General features: G+C 55.0%; 1 protein-coding gene across 1 annotated transcript; it reads left to right on the forward strand.

The window, feature by feature from the left end:
* Nucleotides 1-2,776: 2,776 nt before the first annotated feature.
* Nucleotides 2,777-7,925, forward strand: ADAD2 (adenosine deaminase domain containing 2). Its single transcript, XM_012648180.1, has 10 exons — nt 2,777-3,239; nt 5,436-5,576; nt 5,875-5,922; nt 6,014-6,139; nt 6,229-6,379; nt 6,463-6,630; nt 6,728-6,957; nt 7,048-7,291; nt 7,552-7,672; nt 7,821-7,925. The coding sequence occupies exons 1-10, from the start codon at nt 2,777-2,779 to the stop codon at nt 7,923-7,925; spliced, it is 1,797 nt and encodes a 598-aa protein (XP_012503634.1).
* The last annotated feature ends 9,464 nt before the right edge of the window (nt 7,926-17,389 follow it).

The following is a 17,389-nucleotide window of genomic DNA, read 5'->3' on the forward strand; positions in this document are numbered from 1 at the left end:
GTAAGAAATAATGATGAAAGGGAACAGGAGGGGGGCTTTTGGGAACTGACAAAATTATGTTTCTTCATCTGAGTACTGGTTACATGGGTATGTTCAGTGTGTGAAAATTCACTGAATGATCTATACACTTTTCTATATGTATATTATACTTCGACAAAGAGTCTTTTTAAAAAAAAAAGAAAAAAAGAAGAAAATACTATTGGCTGTGATGCTTTATCTCATTAACACTTCAAACTCTTGGTTAGGCTACATGCCTCCTTAGCTATCTACCTTAGAAATAAAATTCAGAAGTCAGGATTTCTTCTATCTGAGTCAGTCCCTGATGTATCCCAAACAGCTAGAGGAGTAGATGCTTGACAAATATTGCATTGATGAAAGAAGGAATGAAATGAGATGGGTTTTCTGGGAAAATATTAATACATTTATTTAAATTGAAAAATTAAGTCAGACTGTTTCTGATAGGAAGTAAGTCTGATTTAACTGATTGGTTTGACCGTGAGGAAGGGCTTTTCCAATGAGGTCATCTGAAGTACACTTTTCATAAATGGAATGAGTTAAGCCTGCATCTCTAAGGTTTTGGTGAAACTATATTTAAAGGATATATACATAAGATTATAACATATACTAAATCAGAAGTTATGTCTTTTGTAACTATTTAAACTTGTGCTTAAAAATTTGGGCTACATAGTTTTGCAAAATTATTTTAAGAGGTATGTATGCAAAAGAATTGAAGACATTTAGTAGTTTCCTATTGCTTCTGTAACAAATTACCACAAGCACAGTGGGCTAAAACAACACACTATCTTACAGTTCTGGAGGTCAGAAATCTGACACACGTCTCACCCGACTAAGATCAAAGTGTCAGAAGGGCTGTGTTCCTTTCCAGAGGCTCTAGGGGATAATCCGTCATCGTACCTTTTCCAGTTTCTGGAAGCTTCCTGCATTCCTTGGTTCATGGCCCCTTTACATCTTCAAAGCCAGCAATGGCCAATGGAGTCTTTCTCATGATGCCATCTCTTTGGTTCTGACTCTTCTGTCTCCTTTTCCATTTAAGGACCCTTGTGATTACACTGGGCCCACCCAGATAATCCAGGATAATTTCCCTATTTCAAAGCTAGCCGATTAACACCCTTAATTCCACCTGTAACCTTAATCCTCCCCTTGCCAAATAACATAACATCTTCATAGTTTCTGGGGGTTAGGACACGCACATCTTTGGGGGGACCATGGTTTTGCTTACCACACTGGTATTCTACATCACCGTTATAAGACACCCATCCAGCTTCTGCACTGGGAGGTCAATTCGCTTCCATCCTTCCTTCCTCTGAATAAGCTGTTATCAGTTTGCTTTTGTCACTGGCATATACTTACCATGCAGTAACGTGCACAAGTCTTGAGTGAACAGCTCACTGAGTTTTAACACACATAAACCCACATCAACACCACCCAGATCAAGACAGAAAACATTTCCTGGTGCAACTTTCTGGTCAATACCCCCCTTCAGGAAGTAACCACTATTCTAACTCTTATCACCATAGGTTAGTTTTGCCAGTTCAAGAACTTGACACAGTTGGAATCCTGTAGAGGACGTGCCTGGCTTCTTTCACTCCCCATGCCTGGGAGATTGTCCCGCGTTGTGCATGGAGCAGTTTGTTTCTTTTTAAATTACTGAGCAATATTCCATGGTATGAATATGCCATGATTTGTTCACGTGACCTCCTGTTGGTGGGAGTTTGGGGGACGTTTCTGGGTGTGGCGACTCTGTTCAAGTCTCTGTGGGTATGTGCAGCCATCATGCATTTCTGAACACCTGCTGTGATGTCCCTGCCCTCTACCTAGGCCTAATTCTGCTCCCTGTGCCACACACACAAAAATGGAATTGTCCTTCCTGATGCCATCCTTGAAATGTCTGGGAGGTTGAAAACACCCAGCCCACTGCACCTGCTCTTTCTAGGTCAAAGGTTCCAGGTTCCACCAACTGTTCCTCATAACCCCAGTCTCCCCACTGCCATAATCCTGGTGAGCGTGGTCAGGCCCAAGAGTAGCAAGCAGCAACTGCGACAGCTCCCACGACACATCTTACAGACGATGTGGACTAAAAAACTAGCCCCCGTAAGTCCCAGAGTTAAGTCTAAGGCCCCCTTAGAGCAAGTACGCGTTGCATCAGAGCAGGCCTCATGTAAACTGGCCTCATCCCTGCCTTCATCCGGCTCCTCACCTCACAGCACTGCTGTCCTGTGGGATCCGTATGAGCCAACTCAAAATCCCTTGGAGGTGGGGGTGGGGGTGGGGAGAAGGCAGGGTGCCCCCACTGCTGATGTGTGACTTGAGAGCACTTCCGTTTGGCTTCCGAAAGGCCTTCTAATGATTCTGCGGGGCTGCTACCACGTGAACGCTTTTGTTTATGGCAGGAGGACCCGTGGGCATGATGGGCTGTGCTTTGAGCGAGTCCTAGGGCGGGAGTCCCCAGACCCGCTTCCCTGTCCCCCTTCTCCACGACAGCCCGAGGTTAGAGAAGGGGCTGATGGGAGCCGCCCCCCAGCGCTCGCCCGGAGCCTGCCAGCCGGGCCTTCTGGGAGACTAGCCTTCCCATTGGCCAGGCGCACTGTCTGCCACAGCTCTGAGGTCTCTCATTGGCCAGCGGCGTGGCGGGGGCAGAGCTCACGACGCACTGTCGGCCGCGTGCTCCCCACGTGGGGCATGCGCCCCGCGCGTGTAAAAGGACGCGGGCAGCGAAAAATCCAGCCTGGCTGACCCGCGGCCCCCGCGTCAGGCCATGGATTCTCCGGCCCGCGCGGCCTTGGGCGCTGACGATGGCGGCCGCAGGAAGCCCCGCCTGGCGGCGTCGTTGCAGATCAGCCCAGGGCCCAGGCCCTGGCGACGGGCGGCCAGTCAGAGCCAAGATGCCTGGGAGCCAGCTCCCGCCCCCCGCGCGGAGGAGGAGAAAGAGCGGGGCGAGCAGCCCCAGGCCTTGGCGCTGGGGGACGGTGGGCCCGGGGCGGGGGCCGGAGTGGGGGAAGTGGGGGCAGCCCCGGCACGGGAAGATTTGGGGGAACTGATGGGGAGGTCCCCGAGGGTCTTCGTGCCCCCCGCGGGGCCCGCCGGGGACTCCCCGACGGCAGCCAGCCCGTTGAGCCTGCAGCTGAAGGACCCGGCCCCGGGCCAGGCGGTGGCCCTGCTTGCGCAGGACGCGGCCCTCCGAGGCGTGCCCCTGGCCTTCCGCGAGGACAAGCCGGCAGGTGAGGCCGGGCGGCCGGGGTGGGAGTCCGAGGGTTCGAATAAGCCACGGGATGGAAGGAGGGGCATCTGGGGCAGGAGGGGCATCTGGGGCAGGCGGGACAGGGGTCTCCACGCTGACACGGCGCCAGAGAAGGGGCGTGAGCTGGACTGATCCTGGGGCCTCGAGGTGGACCCCGCTGGGAGCAGCGTGTGTTTGCGGGGCGTCAGCCACCGCAGACATCGAACTGTGCAAGGCTCACGGGGAGGTGAATGTTGTTTCTCCAGGGAGGCTAAGGGCCCACGCTACCTGGTATTTCTGTACACTTTCTAAAAGGGCCAATTACATGCAATTACAGTTGCCAGGCCAGCATTGGCGATACCTGAACGAGGGCCAATCCGCTGACTTAAAGATATTATTAAACACAGTTTGGTAAGGGCAATACTGTCTATACACACCATGTAGAGGTATTGTATAATCATTACTGTTTGCTTTGCTCGCTGTCAGTACGTACCCTCAACCCCCCAACTCAAACAGTTTTAATTTGAAAGTTAATTGCAGACACCGTTGTCCTTATCCCTAAACACTTTAGTCTGTATTTCTTTTTTTTTTTTTTGAGACAGAGTCTCACTGTGTTGCCCCGGCTAGAGTGCCGTGGCGTCAGCCTAGCTCACAGCAACCTCAAACTCCTGGGCTCAAGCGATCCTCCTGCCTCAGCCCCCCGAATAGCTGGGACTACAGGCATGCGCCACCATGCCCGGCTAATTTTTTCTGTATATTTTTAGTTGTCCAATTAATTTCTTTCTATTTTTAGTAGAGACGGGGTCTCGCTCTTGCTCAGGCTGGTTTCGAACTCCTGAGCTCAAACAATCCGCCTGCCTCGGCCTCCCAGAGACCTAGGATTACAGGCATGAGCCACCACGCCCAGCCTTTAGTCTGTATTTCTTAAGAACAAGATCATCTCATATAACTATAGGACAATTATCAAACCGGAAATTTAACATTGATATAACACTATCATCTAATTATTATCGACGTTCAGATTTTACCACTTGTCCCAGTAATGCCTCTCATGGCCATTTTTTTCCTACCCCAAGACTGTCACATTCTTTAATCTCCTCTTATTTGAAACAGTTCCTGCCTGCCCTTGTCTTGCACAACATTTTGAAGAGTAAGGGGCAGTAGTTTTGTAAATGTCCTTCGACTCGGGTTTGCCTGTCTCCTTGGGACTGGGCTCAGGCTGTATGTTACCCGGGTGATGTCCAGTCCTTGATGCAGAAGTCAGGAGGCGTGTGATCTGTTTGTCCTTTAGTGATGTTAGTTAGCTGTGAGGGCTTGAGTAACATCTGCCAGGTGCCTTCGCTTTCCCCTTTGTGCTTCATAAGTCATCTGAGGGGAGACATTTGGAGATCGTGCAAACATCCTGTCCCCATGTCACTGTCACCTCATGGTTTTAGTGAATCGTCCACTGATGATTCTTTCCAGACCTGGTTACTGCTGCAATGGCTGCTGCGTGGTGGTTTTCTAACGCCAACGTTCCTTCTACCTCTACCTATAGTTGCTGGTTTTGACTCCCTTTTAAAATAGATGAATCTCGGTGCTAGTGAGGAATGCTGAAATAGGTTCCCTTCTACAAAGGCAGTCCTTTTTGGAATTTAGCAGCAAGTACTGTGAACTTAAATAAGTTTGTACCCTTTGACCAAGAAATCCCAGTTCTGTCTCTTTTGTGTTACAAGTAATACTCAAACTAATGATAGTGTTTGATAAAAAAAAAATTTCAAATATAAAATGATGTGCCTGGTGCCAGGCAGGAGGCTGTGCAGTGTGCTCAGGGGCCCTCATCCTGAGGACAGGGCAGCATGGACACGAGATGGGCCTGGATTTGGGCCCTGGCCCTGCCTCCAGCACACTGCCCACCCCTGTGCCTCAGCTGTGAAAATGTAGTCATCCGTACTTACTTTGGAGGAGTTTGCTGAGGACTCGGTTGAGTTAATGGTGGCACACGGCATGCAAAAGCGCCGTGCAGTGCCTGGTGTGGATGGAGTCCACGGTTAAGGAAGGGCGGTTAGGGTCTCCTTATTCTGGCTGTCCTTGATGTCAGGTAGAAACATAGGTGAGAGCTACTGTGGCTTGGGCAGGGGCCAGGGGGCTAGGCATGGAACCCCCCTCCTAAAAAGGGCCCACATAGGGCTCTTCTATCACCCCCCTCCTTCCCCAGGTCCCTCTTCCCCCTTCTCTGTGTGCGTGGAATTGGATGGGGTGGTCTGCCCTGCAGGTACCTCAGATAGCAAGGCAGTTGCCAAACAGCAGGCAGCTCTGTCTGCGCTCTGCTACATCCGGAGCCATCTGGAGAGCACAGGTGACGCAGCGCCAGGTAAGGAGCCCTAGCTGGGCACAAAGGCCCGAGATTTGCAGCCCTACTGGGAAGCTGAGGAGTGTGTATGTAAGGGGTAAGTCATGGCAAGGACCATCTGGGTCCTGCTCTCATGTCCTTGAAGTAGCTCCCACACTGGACAGGGACGGCTAAAGGAGCAGCTTGTGGAACTTTCTGTGTCTGGAAGATGAAAACACCCCCTCTTGTCCTCCTCGGGTTGCTGAAGGATGGAAGGGTAAACCCTGCACTCATGGCAACTGGCCCCCCGATGCCTCTCTTCCAGAACCCCCCCAGACCCCCGGCAAGACTCCACTTGCTTCCCTGAGTGTAGGTAGGTGCGCTCTTGGTGACCCTAACCGTGGTGTCAAGGAGAAAGGCATGGCCTGTGGGATCCCCACCCGCTCCCTCTCGCCCTCGCGCAGAGAACATCGTGACCCACGAGCAGCGCTGCGCGGCTGTGGTGAGCGCCGGCTTTGACCGCCTGCTGGACGAGAGCTCGCCCTACCGGGCCTGCAAGGGGACTGTGGCTGCCGTCATCCTGGAGAGGGGTAGGGATTGCCCTGGCCCCTCGCCCTTTGGCAGGCCTCCCTCAGGTCCTTTGCCTTAGGCTGGGCCGTCTCCACCCTTCCCTGCACAGAGATCCTGGGTGCCAAGGGCTACGCCAAGGAGACCTACGAGCTGGTGGCGCTGGGCACAGGCAGCAGTAGCTGTGCCGGCTGGCTGGAGTTCTCAGGCCGGCAGCTCCATGACTGCCATGGGCTGGTCGTCGCCCGCCGGGCCCTGCTGAGGTGAGGGGCAGGTGGGTGGGCATTCTGCTGCAGCCCCTGTCAGCACGTGGCAGCCCCAACCGTCCTCTGCCTGTCACTCCCAGGTTCTTGTTCCGGCAGCTCCTGTTGGCCACGCAGGGGGGCCCCAAGGGCAAGGAGCGGTCTGTGCTGGCCCCCCAGACTGGGCCCGGGCCCCCCTTCGCCCTCAAGCCCCGGATCTTCCTGCACCTCTATGTCAGCAACACCCCCAAGGGAGCAGCTCACGACATCTAGTACGTGGGCCAAGGGTCCCTTGGTTGGGCTGCTGGGTGGGGGTGGGGTCAGAAGAGCACCCTGACCCCAGTGTTCTTGTCTCCCCCTGCCCTGCAGCCTGCCCCAGGCCTCGGAGGGGAGCCTCTCGCATGACCCGGCCTTCCGCCTGCAGGCCCACATCGGCGGGCAGCTGAAGCCTGTGTGCTACGTGGCGCCTGCGCTCCACGGCACCCACATTGGTTGCCTCTCGGCCAGCGACAAGCTGGCACGCTGGGCCATGCTGGGGCTGGGTGGCGCCCTGCTGGCCCACTTCTTGCCCCCACTCTACGGCACCAGCCTTGTCCTGGGTGAGGCTCCGGCATGGGCCAAGGGCGGGCTCCGGGTGGGCTGGGTGAGCGTGGAGGTAGCTCAGCTTGTCCCGTGCCTTCTGCCCGCAGCTGACCCCTGCCATGACCCCTCGACTCTGAGCAGGGTCATCCACAACCGGCCCGACCTGGACAGGGTCTTGGAGCCATGCCTGCCCCCTCCCTACGTCCGCACCGCTCTGCACCTGTTTGCAGGGCCCCCGGTGGCCCCCTCTGAGCCCACCCCCGACACCTGCCGCGGCCTGAGCCTCAACTGGAGCCTGGGGGACCCTCATGTTGAGGTCGTGGACGTGGCCACCGGGCGTGTGAAGTCCAAGTGAGAAGGGCCCCTGGGGCTGGCTGAGGGGGGCCGGTCTCCCTGCAGCGGGGTGAGAGCATGAGAGAGAGTCGCCGTCCCTGTTCTGACCCCAGCTCAGCCACTTACCGGCTCTGCGGCGGCAGCTGGTGCCTGAGCGTCCCCTGTGACTCCCACAGACGGTCACAGCGCGAGGGGAGGTGGTGGGCAGGGCACGGGGCGGGCCTGCTGGGCCCTTCTTCGTTTCGCTTTGGCCCACGTGGAGTCTTCTCTCCACCCAGCGCCGCCCTCGGGCCGCCCTCCCGCCTCTGCAAGGCCGCCTTTCTCCGGGCCTTTCGCCAGGCTGCCCAAGCCGCGGGGAGGCCCCACCTCTTGGCCTTGCAGACCTACGAGGCCGCCAAGGTCAGTCCCCTCCTGTCCAGCCCCTTCCTCTGGGTTCTGCACCCCCTGCCCCCCAGCAACCACCCTCTTGTACCCCCGCGCCACCCCTTGTTACCTCTGTCACCCCCCTGTCGCCCCCTCTCACCCCACCTCTTGTCTCCTGCCCCAGGCTGGGCCGTACCAGGAGGCTCGCCGGCAGCTGTCCCTCCTCCTCAAACAGCAGGGCCTGGGGGCTTGGCCCTCAAAGCCACTGCTGGGCAAATTCAGAAACTGAGGCAGACTCCAGGGGGCCGAGGTTCCTGAGCTAAGCTGGACCCCTGCTGGGGCAGCACCTTCTCTGAGGGTGTGGGGAGGGGTGCGGGCTGCGGGTAGAGCATGGGTGTGTGCAGCGGGAAGCTGGCATTGGAGGGAGGGGCCTAACGTGTTTGGGCGGGGGCTGCTGCACATTTGGGCTTGAATAAAAAAGCATTTCTGGTGCTTCTCTGTGTAGTCGGCTGCGTGTGCGTGCGCGCCCGTGCGGGGGGTAGCCAGGCCCCTTCGTGAAGGGAGCCCCGTGATCACTGGGCTGTCACCTGGGTCCTTTCCTCACAGAGTTACTAAATTGTTGCCCCCGTTCACAGGTGTGGGAGCAGGTTTGGGAGGGGAGGTGACTTTCCCTGGCTCCTGCTTTCCAGCCCATGTTCTGGGGAGGCCACCGAGTCCACGTGCTGGCAGGATGGGCAGTGTGGGTGGGCGCATTTCTGCCCCTGCTGGCTGTGGAGGCTCTGAATCCCCGCTTTGCAGGGCTGTGCCAACCTGTGGGGAGCAGCAAGGGCTCCTGGGTGCCACAGTCACTGGCCGGGAGCCTCAGCTGTCCTGGCCTGCCAGAGCCTGCTTCCTTCACTGTGCCACCTCCCAGGTGCAGGCTTGGTGGCTCTCCGTCCCTTCTCTGGGTAGTACAGTGAGCCCACAGGGCAGTTGGGCCCTCTGTGGACCTTGGATGGGGAGAGAAGACAGTGAACATTGCAGGTGTGCAGGTGCACACACTCCTACACACCTGGAACCTCACTGGCCTTGACGTCCAGGGAGCTGGGGCCAGGGATGATTGAGGACCACGGCCGGCCCTGTGACCCCCGCCCTATGACTGAGCTCCCTGCACTCCAGCAGTTCCAGGGTTCAGAACCATAGGCAGCTCTCCCAGATGGGCCTCAGGGTGCTGGGCAAAGATGGTGTGATGGTTAATTTTATGCGTCAACTTGATTGGGCTAAGGGATGCCCAGATAGCGGGTAACTTTATATCTGGTGTGTCTGCGAAGTGTTTCTGGAAGAGATTAGCATTTGGGTCAATGGGCCGAGCAAAGGAGCCCACCCTCCCCAAGGTGGGCAGGCAGCATCCCATCCATTGAGGGTCCAGAGAGAACACAAAGGCAGAGGAAGGGGGAATTCTCTCTCTTCTTGAGCTGGGACATCCATCTTCTCTTGCCCTTGGACCTCAGAGTTCCTGGTTTTCCGGCCTTTAGACTCTGACCAGGACTTACACCACTGGTGCCCTGGTTCTCGGGCCTTCAGGTTTGAGCAGGAACCGTACCACTGGCTTCCTCGGGCTTCCAGCATTCAGATTGTGGGTTCCTCCGCCTCCATAATCGAGTGAATAAATCTCTTTCTGTCTGTCGTACATGTTGGGTCTGTTTCTCTGGAGAACCCTGACACATGGCTCCCTCCAGAGCTGCCACACAGGGCCAGTGCTGATGTCAAAGCCATGAGACTGGGTCGTCTCCCTCCAACCTGTGTCTCTGCCACTGGGTGTGTGGCTGTGGCCAGCCCCTAACCTCCGTGCGCAGGTTCCACTCGTCTACAGAAGTACCCAGAGGGCTGCGCCAGGGATCTGTTCTTGCCCAGCCCGTCCACTGCAGGCCCCGGGGCCCGTGCTCCCCTCTCCCACGGTGACGATGACACGGGAGACCCAAGGGAGATGGGAGTAGAGGAAATGCACGAGCTAGGGGTCGGAGGGCTCCAGCAGGCCCTGGCCCGAGGCTTCACGTGTGCTGGTCCATTTTAACCTCCCACCGGCCCTGCAGGGTAGATGTGGTCATCGCCCCGGCGTAAGGGTCAGGAAACGGGCGAGGTGAAGTTGGGTGGCTGCTAGGCGAGCGCACAGCCGCAGCCTGACTTCCAAGCTCTTCTGTGTCGGGTGCCACCCAGGGCTGCCCTGGATTTCCTTCTGTGGTTTTGGGTGAAACTGTCAACCTCTCTGGGTCCCAATTTGCTCATTTATAACATGAGGACTGGGCGATATCGTTCCTGAAGTTCCCTCTGCTCTGCCGTTCCCTGACTGCTGCGGGGGTGGGGGTGGGGGCTGTCGGGAGCTCGCCCCCTGCCGGTAAGGGAAAGAGCTGTAGGCCCATCGGCTTTGGGGAGCTAGCGCCAGAACTGGGGACATCAGGGTGAGAAAGTGGCTAGTGGGAGGGCAGGAGAGGGGAGTCGAGGCAGGAGGAGCTGCCAGAGGCCGGAGAGGCGGGTTCAGGAGCATGCACGTGCAAAGGACAGGAGCTGAGCCTCTTGCCGAGGGAGGGAGTTTGAACCAGCTGGGAGGGTCTCCAAAGCCAGGTAAGCACTGACCTCTTATTTCACTGAGAAAACAAATAGGTTACTTACCTTGTAAAAACCTCAGTTCAACCTTGAAATAATTACTTCTCATGGTTTTGATTTTTTTTTTCCAGGAATGGGAGAGGCTTTTTAAAACACCCAAACCTATTAATTAGCCCATTTATTATACGTTGTTTTTCCCGGGAGATAATTTAAATTGATTTACTTTTTATACCACAATGGTGACTACAACCAGATCTAGAAATATACCAGCCATTTCAAACTTCAGTTTCATGCAACGAGCCCGTGGTGTTCATTAATCACATAATCACTGGGTAAACAAATTATTCAAAATGACATTAACACTGCTGTGTTCTGCCAAATAAGTAATATTTGTCCCCGCGTTGCATAAATCTGCCCATCCAGTGCTTTCCTCCCGAGACAGCCGCTCAGCTCCTTTGACTCAGGTTATTCATTACCACGGATGATGCTCCTGAAACAGAGAGCGTTGATGCCGGCCTGGCCTAATCCCCTCTGGGCGCGGTTTTGCCAACACTGGCATACTCGAACTGGGACGTGACGTAACCTCACTTGGCACGACTCAAGGCTGCTTCCTCCGGTGCCTTCCCTGTCACTCCATCCTCGCTCCCTGCGGCCCTGGGAGCCTTCCTGGACCCTGGGTGTCCTTCACACGGAGCAGTCCATGCGTGTCTTCCTCCACCCCAGGGCAGAGTGCACCGCGTGGAAGCGTGGACCCAGAAGGCCACGGGGCTGCGCCACCTTTCCGATCCTCAGTTTCCCACCTCCCGAGTGAGGGTCGATCACAAGTGCGTAGTCTGCGGGAAGTGCGACTCGTTTCAGAGGTGGGTTAGTGGGAGAGAATAGAAACTCTGTCCTAAAAAAGGACTTCAGAAGACATTCTGAGAAGTTCCCTGGTGTGGTGAGCCCCTTTGCTCTGCAGAATCAGTCAATAAGGACCTGGGGGACATTGTCCAGGTCCTTATTGTCACCCTGCTCCGCAGTTGAGGGTGAAATTATTGTTTAAAAAACAAAATACGGCATTAAGTGATTTAAACATCCATTTTTCCTGGGCATGCACATGCAGAAGAATGAAGACGTACCCTTCCCTTCTCTGCTGTGCACCAAAATTCACTCAAAATGATCGCAGACCTCACCTAAAAGTTAAAACTACGAAAGTCTTAGAAGAAAATGTAACAGTAAAACCTTGTCACCTTGAGTTAGGCAAAGCCTTAGATGTGGCACCAAAAGGATAATGACAAAAGAAAAAAATAGAAAAATTAGAACATCATCAAAATTAAAAACCTTTGTGCCTAAAAGCAAACCATTAATTGAAAAGGACGCACAGAATGGGAGAACATACTTCTGCAAATCACGTCTGATAAGGGGTCTGTATCCGTAATATATAAAGAACTCTCACGACTCAGTAATAAAAAGACAAGCAACCCAACTAACGGGCCCTGCCGTCGAATGCCAAGGGAGGTGCAAATCAACACCCTGGCGAGGTGGCACTTCACCCCCACGAGGCGGGTGACAGCGTGGGTGAGGACGTGGAGAGATCACAGCCCTCACACTCCGCCGGCGGCGATGTGACGTGGTGCAGCCGCTGCAGAAAGCAGGCAGTTCCTCAAACGGTTAAGTGTAGTTGCCATGTGACCCGGCAAATCCACTCCGAGAGACAAACCCGAGAGAACAAATGACGTCCGCACGAAGGTCTGAACGCAGACGTTCGCAACGGCCCCGTGGAGGAAACAACCCAGCCGCCCATCAGCGGATGAAAGGGTAAAGGGAGACCCGGCGCGTTCCCACCGTGGGGGGGACGCGGCCGTGAACTGAGCCCAGCGCCGGTCCTCGCTGCGCCGTGGGGAGACCTCGGGGCATCACGCCGAGTGAGAAAGCCGGGCGCAAAAGGCCGCGCAGCGACGGTTTCGTTGAAAGGGAATATTCGGAATAGGCAAATGCGCAGAGACAGATCTGTGGCCGTCGAGGGCGGGGAGGACGGAGGAATGAGGCATCTGCTAACGGGCGTGGGACGTCTTTTTGGAGTGGTGAAAGATGTTGTAAAATCGCACACGATGGCGGCTGCACAGCTCTGTGAATATACTGAAACCAGTGGATTGTACGCGTGGGTGAGTGGTACATGAATCATGTCTCAGTAAAGTGGCTGCATAAAACATTTTTAAAATTCAGTGTCCGTAAAACCCAAGGTTGCTACTGCACGCATGGCTGTCCTGGGAGACCTGGGCTTCCCCGGTGGCCCGGTGCCTGCGCGGGTGTGTGCTACGATGCTATGACCAAGACAGCCAAGTGCTCCGGCTTTCCTGGGAGTTTATTCCGCACAAGCCAGTCCAGGCTAGATGGTCCAGGACTCACCGCAAGAGCAGGTGGCCTCCTCTTGAAGATGACCTGCAGGTCCTCATGCCCCTCTGCTCACTTTCCCTATCGTCCAGGCTTTGTCAAGGCCACACCTCGCCGCAGGCATGGAGGGGCGACAGCCCAGCAACAGCTAGGGTGGGTCCCATGACGTCCCATCACTATAGGACGCCGGTGAGGACGGCATTGGGGGGCGTAGCCGTGTGGTTTGGTGACAAGAGGACGAGCAAATCCGAGTCTGAATCCTGAGTCTGCTCTTATCAGTGGGACTTTTCTTTGCCTCAGTTTCCTCATTTGCCAAATGAGGGCCTCCCTTGCAGAGTCGCCTTGCGGATGGAATGAAATAAGGCGCCTAAAGTCTTAACCTGGGGCCTCGGTACACAGGAGACCCTCGGCTCGGTGGCCTTTGTGCGTGTGCGGTTTTAGGGTCACAGCAAAAGTGAGAGGAAGGTACAGAGATTTCCCGCCTGCCCCCCCCACACGTGCACAATCTCCCTCGTTATCAACGTCCTGCATCCTGGTGGTACGTCTGTCACAACCGATGAACCTACATTGACACGTCACTGTCACTCGGACACTAGCGTTCACTCTTGCTGTTGTACATTCTATGGGTTTGGACACGTGTGCAGTGACGTGCACCCACTATTCCAGTGACGTAGCATGTTTGCACTGCCCCGCAGACCCTCTGTGCTCTGCCTGTCCGTCCTTCCTCCCCGCGAATCCCTGGCACCCACTGGTCTTTTTACTGTCTGCCTGGTTTCGCGTTTTCCGGAATGCCACACAGTGGAGTTTTATAGTGCGTGGCCTTTTCAGGTTGGCTTCGATCGCTTAGTAATATGCATTTGTTAAAATAATTAACTGGGAGGCCGTTTGGCTGAGACGGCTCCTGCCCCTTGGGTTCCTACATTAACAAATCAAACCCAATGAAAACTGCAAAATGAAACTTCAGTGTAACCAATCAGCAGCCACCAATTAACCTCTAACTGGAGATTTTACCAATAAGATACCGCCAACTAACCTCTAACTAGGGACTTCCTGTCCACTTTAATCAATCAAATATTCCCCTTGTTTTGCTTCTGTGAACACCTTACAAAAGTTTCCCCCTTGAGCCCCCTCGGTGGAGCCCTGACCCGCTTGGGGTCTGATGCTGCCAGATTCATGAACCGCTGTCTGCTCAAACACACTGGGAAATGTTAACGTGCCCGAATCTACCTGTTTAACACATTGAAGTTTCTTCTATGTCTTTTCCTGGCTTGACGGCTCATTTCATTTCAGTGCTGCATAATCTTCCACCGTCCGGGCGTGTCTCCGTGTGCTTACCCGGTCACCGACGGAAGGACATCTTGGTTGCGTCCAAGTCTTGGCAACTGTGAATAAAGTTGCGTGAACATCTGTGTGCAGCTTTTGTAAGTTTTCAAGGCCTTTGGGTCGGTGGTTTTCTTGAAACAAGGTGTTTGAGACCTGCCATCGTAGCCGAGTGTGTTGGGCCAAGAGCAGAGTGCGGGGCCCTCTCTCTGCACAGGGGGCGGGGAGGAGGCTTCCATGTGTCCCAGGTGTGGAATCCGAATGCCACTTTCCATTACGACAGTGCTGAAATGGACTCACGTGGCCCCCGGTGATGCCACTAAGGCCTCTTCCAGCCCTGCCTGTCTGTGTGACTGTGACCTGGACGGACTCCGTCCCGACAGAGCCTGCGGACCGGGTGGGCGAGGGTTAGGGTGAGGGTGAGGGTGAGGGTGAGGGCGAGGGTGAGGGCGAGGGTTAGGGTTAGGGTTAGGGTTAGGGTGAGGGTGAGGGCGAGGGTGAGGGCGAGGGTTAGGGTTAGGGTTAGGGTTAGGGTTAGGGTGAGGGTGAGGGTGAGGGTGAGGGTGAGGGCGAGGGTTAGGGTTAGGGTTAGGGTGAGGGTTAGGGTTAGGGTGAGGGCTGCTCAGCTCTGCTCCCCGCGTCAGGGCCAGCGACTCCCGCACGGACCCGCTGATGGCTGCTGCTTCTCTCTTCCTCTTCTTCCTCCTCCTCCTTTTTTGACTGAGATATAATTTACATGCCATAAATTCACCCTTAAAAAGTGTGCAATTCAATAGTTTTTAGTATATTCTCAGAGTCGTGCAATCTTCACCACTATCTAATTCTGGAACATTGGGATCACCCCGAAAGACACCCTGGACTCATTAATCAGTGACTCCCCCTCCCCCTCCCCCTCCCCTGGCAACCACACACCTGCCCTCTGCCTGTACGGATTCGCCTGTTCTAGACATTTCTTATAAATGGAATCATACAGCCATGACCTTTGGTGACAGGCTTCGTCCATTTGTGACGTTTTGAGGTCCACCCGCGATGTAGTGTGTGTTAGGATTTCATTCCTTTTTATGGCTGATATTCCATGGTACGGACAGGCCACAGGCTGTTTACCCATGTAAGTAGGCTTCTAGAAAAACAAATGTCTTAGCTCTGGAATACTGTCGTACGGAGAGAATTATTAACCTTAGTATCTTTGTAGGGAGAGGCAGACCCCACGCAGCCCATGTGGGAGTGCCAGTGCGTGATCTGGGGCTTCTGGAAGGCAGTGAGCAGCGCAGGTTACGAGCGCAGAGTGTGGAGCCAGACAGGCCAGGGTTCAATCCCGAATCCATCACGGACAATCAGGCGACTGTGCCTCAGTTTCATCATCTGTAAAGTGGGATAATAGTACCTTCCTCAGAAGGCTGCTATGAGGGCTAAGTGATGCTCGTGAAGTGGCAGGACAGGGCCTGACACCAGCCAGCACCCGACAGATGCTGGGATTGCTGCCCTGGGTTGCTGCCCTGCACGCGTTCCCCCCCTCAGCCTCCCCATTCCTAACCACGTGGTTTGGGTGGGATTGATCCTGTCTTCTCCAGGGTGAGCCCCGACAAACATAAACCAATCAGTATAGTGACAGGGGTTGGCTCAAGGAGGTGCTCATAACGTACCCAGGACCAGTAAGACCGAAAAGCACACAGTTGAGATTCTGGGGGAAAGAGATTTTCTCTTTTCAGATATCTTGGTGGAGTGAGGGTGTGAGACTTGGAGCTTGTGCAGCCACCTTGTGGCCATGAGGAGAGCCTGAGGGTGAAGCTGACACACCCAGGGAGGCAGAAGGAAGATGCAGCCTATCTAAGCTTGTTTGTTTGACATTGATGACATTGGCCGACCCCTGGATTAAGCCACACCTGAACTCCACCTGGATTTTCAGTTATAAGATTAGTAATTCTTTATTTGTTCATTTATTTGTTTAATGAAGTCTGAGTAGGGTTTCTTGACCTTGGAAACAAATCATTCCTAACTGATATTTGAGGGTGTATTTTAGGAAGTGTTTAGAGCTGTTACCATTGGGATGTTGGAATGGGAGTCTGGTATGAGAGTGAAATTTACTTTTGTGCCACAAACTCATGGCATTTTCCCCTGTGTATATGTCTCCCTGAGTCCCCCGGGGGCTTGAACTCCAGTTGCCCATGGGGTTAGCAGGCCTGGTCACACTTGCTGCAGGTAGGAGACTTCCCTGCCTGGTCTCACTTCTCTCTCCCCTGCTCGTGCGTCCTGGCATCGTCTTCAGGTAAAATGCCGGCACGCAAATCCTTGTCCCAGGGGCTACCTCTGGGGGAGCCCCAAGATCTGGGAAAATGAAGATGTACCTCCTCAGTAGCCTGTCCAAATGGGGCCACCACCATGCCCCCAAGTACGGTTCAGCCTCCTTCCTCCCTAGGACGTCTCGTTTATCGCCCTCCTTGTGTATCTGTGCCCTGCTGTCCCACCTCCTACAGACCTTGGCCCAGGTCCTCGTGGGCATCTGTCTTGCTTACTACGGGTCTCCGCGATGCTAGAACATCAGGCACGTGGCAAGTACCTAAGAAACACTGCCCCAGAAACCAACTTCGCCCCACCCAACTTCTGACTCCCTTCTTGGCGGTGGCCTTGGGTGGGTGACCCCTGGCCCCTGCCACCTCCTCTCCAGGGGGATCCTCCTACACCCTCAAGGTCAACCCCGGCAGCCTCGGGACAGGACTTGCTCCAACACCTCAGAGAAACCACAGCGTCACTTCTTAATCTTGTTTAACGTTTCTCTCGGAGTTGCGCGGGCTGGGGGAGCCCTGAAAGCTGGGTCAGGCAGGTGCAGGGCGAGCGCGCCGGACTTCCCAAACGGGGCCTAGTTTCAGGCTGGTCATTGGCCAAGAACAATGGAAGCCTTTGGAAGCAACGAGATTGGCTAATTTTAGCTCAGGGCATCCAAATTCATCCTGAGTCACGTCACATGAGCCCTGCGCTGCCCCGGGCTTTGTTCCCCTTACGGCAAAGGTGAGCTATGAAAGTCACACTGCAGCCCAGCGGCTGACTCTGCGGCTCTCCACGTGTCCTCGGGAAGCAGATGCCGCGGAGGCAGAGCCGGGCTCCTGGGTTACAAGGAGGCCCCGGGGCCCGCGGGAACGGCAGCTTCCCTTTGTTTTATTTTTAACCGACGTTGTATTCCTGGAGGTGCCCCTTGCTTAGACGTCAAATGCAGACCTCAACGCCGGACAGAGATGGCGCTGGGTGGGGGTCAGGGGGCGCAGACCGAGAGAGCTCCAGGCTGGGCGTCCGGAGCCTGGGCTTCGGGTCCTGGCTTGGCCACCCCTGGCTGCGCGGCCCCTCCCTGGGCCTTCACACCCACACCTGTAAAATGGGCAGGACGGAGCTGGTGACCATCAGGGTTCTTTTAGCTCTAAGACTCTGTGAGGCAGGCCACACCCTCAGCTGGCCAGGTGGAGTGAGATGATGTGCTCTGGGCTC

Source organism: Propithecus coquereli, unplaced genomic scaffold (assembly GCF_000956105.1).
Source record: "Propithecus coquereli isolate 6110/MARCELLA unplaced genomic scaffold, Pcoq_1.0 Scaffold280, whole genome shotgun sequence".
Classification (NCBI taxonomy): domain Eukaryota; kingdom Metazoa; phylum Chordata; class Mammalia; order Primates; family Indriidae; genus Propithecus; species Propithecus coquereli.

Coding starts and splice junctions, on each gene's coding strand:
- ADAD2 (XM_012648180.1), top strand. CDS start 2,777: ATGGATTCTCCGGCCCGCGCGGCCTTGGGCGCTGACGATGGCGGCCGC. Junction 6,631..6,727: donor GGAGCAGCTCACGACATCTA/GTACGTGGGCCA, acceptor CCTGCCCTGCAG/CCTGCCCCAGGCCTCGGAGG. Junction 7,292..7,551: donor ACCGGGCGTGTGAAGTCCAA/GTGAGAAGGGCC, acceptor CTCTCCACCCAG/CGCCGCCCTCGGGCCGCCCT.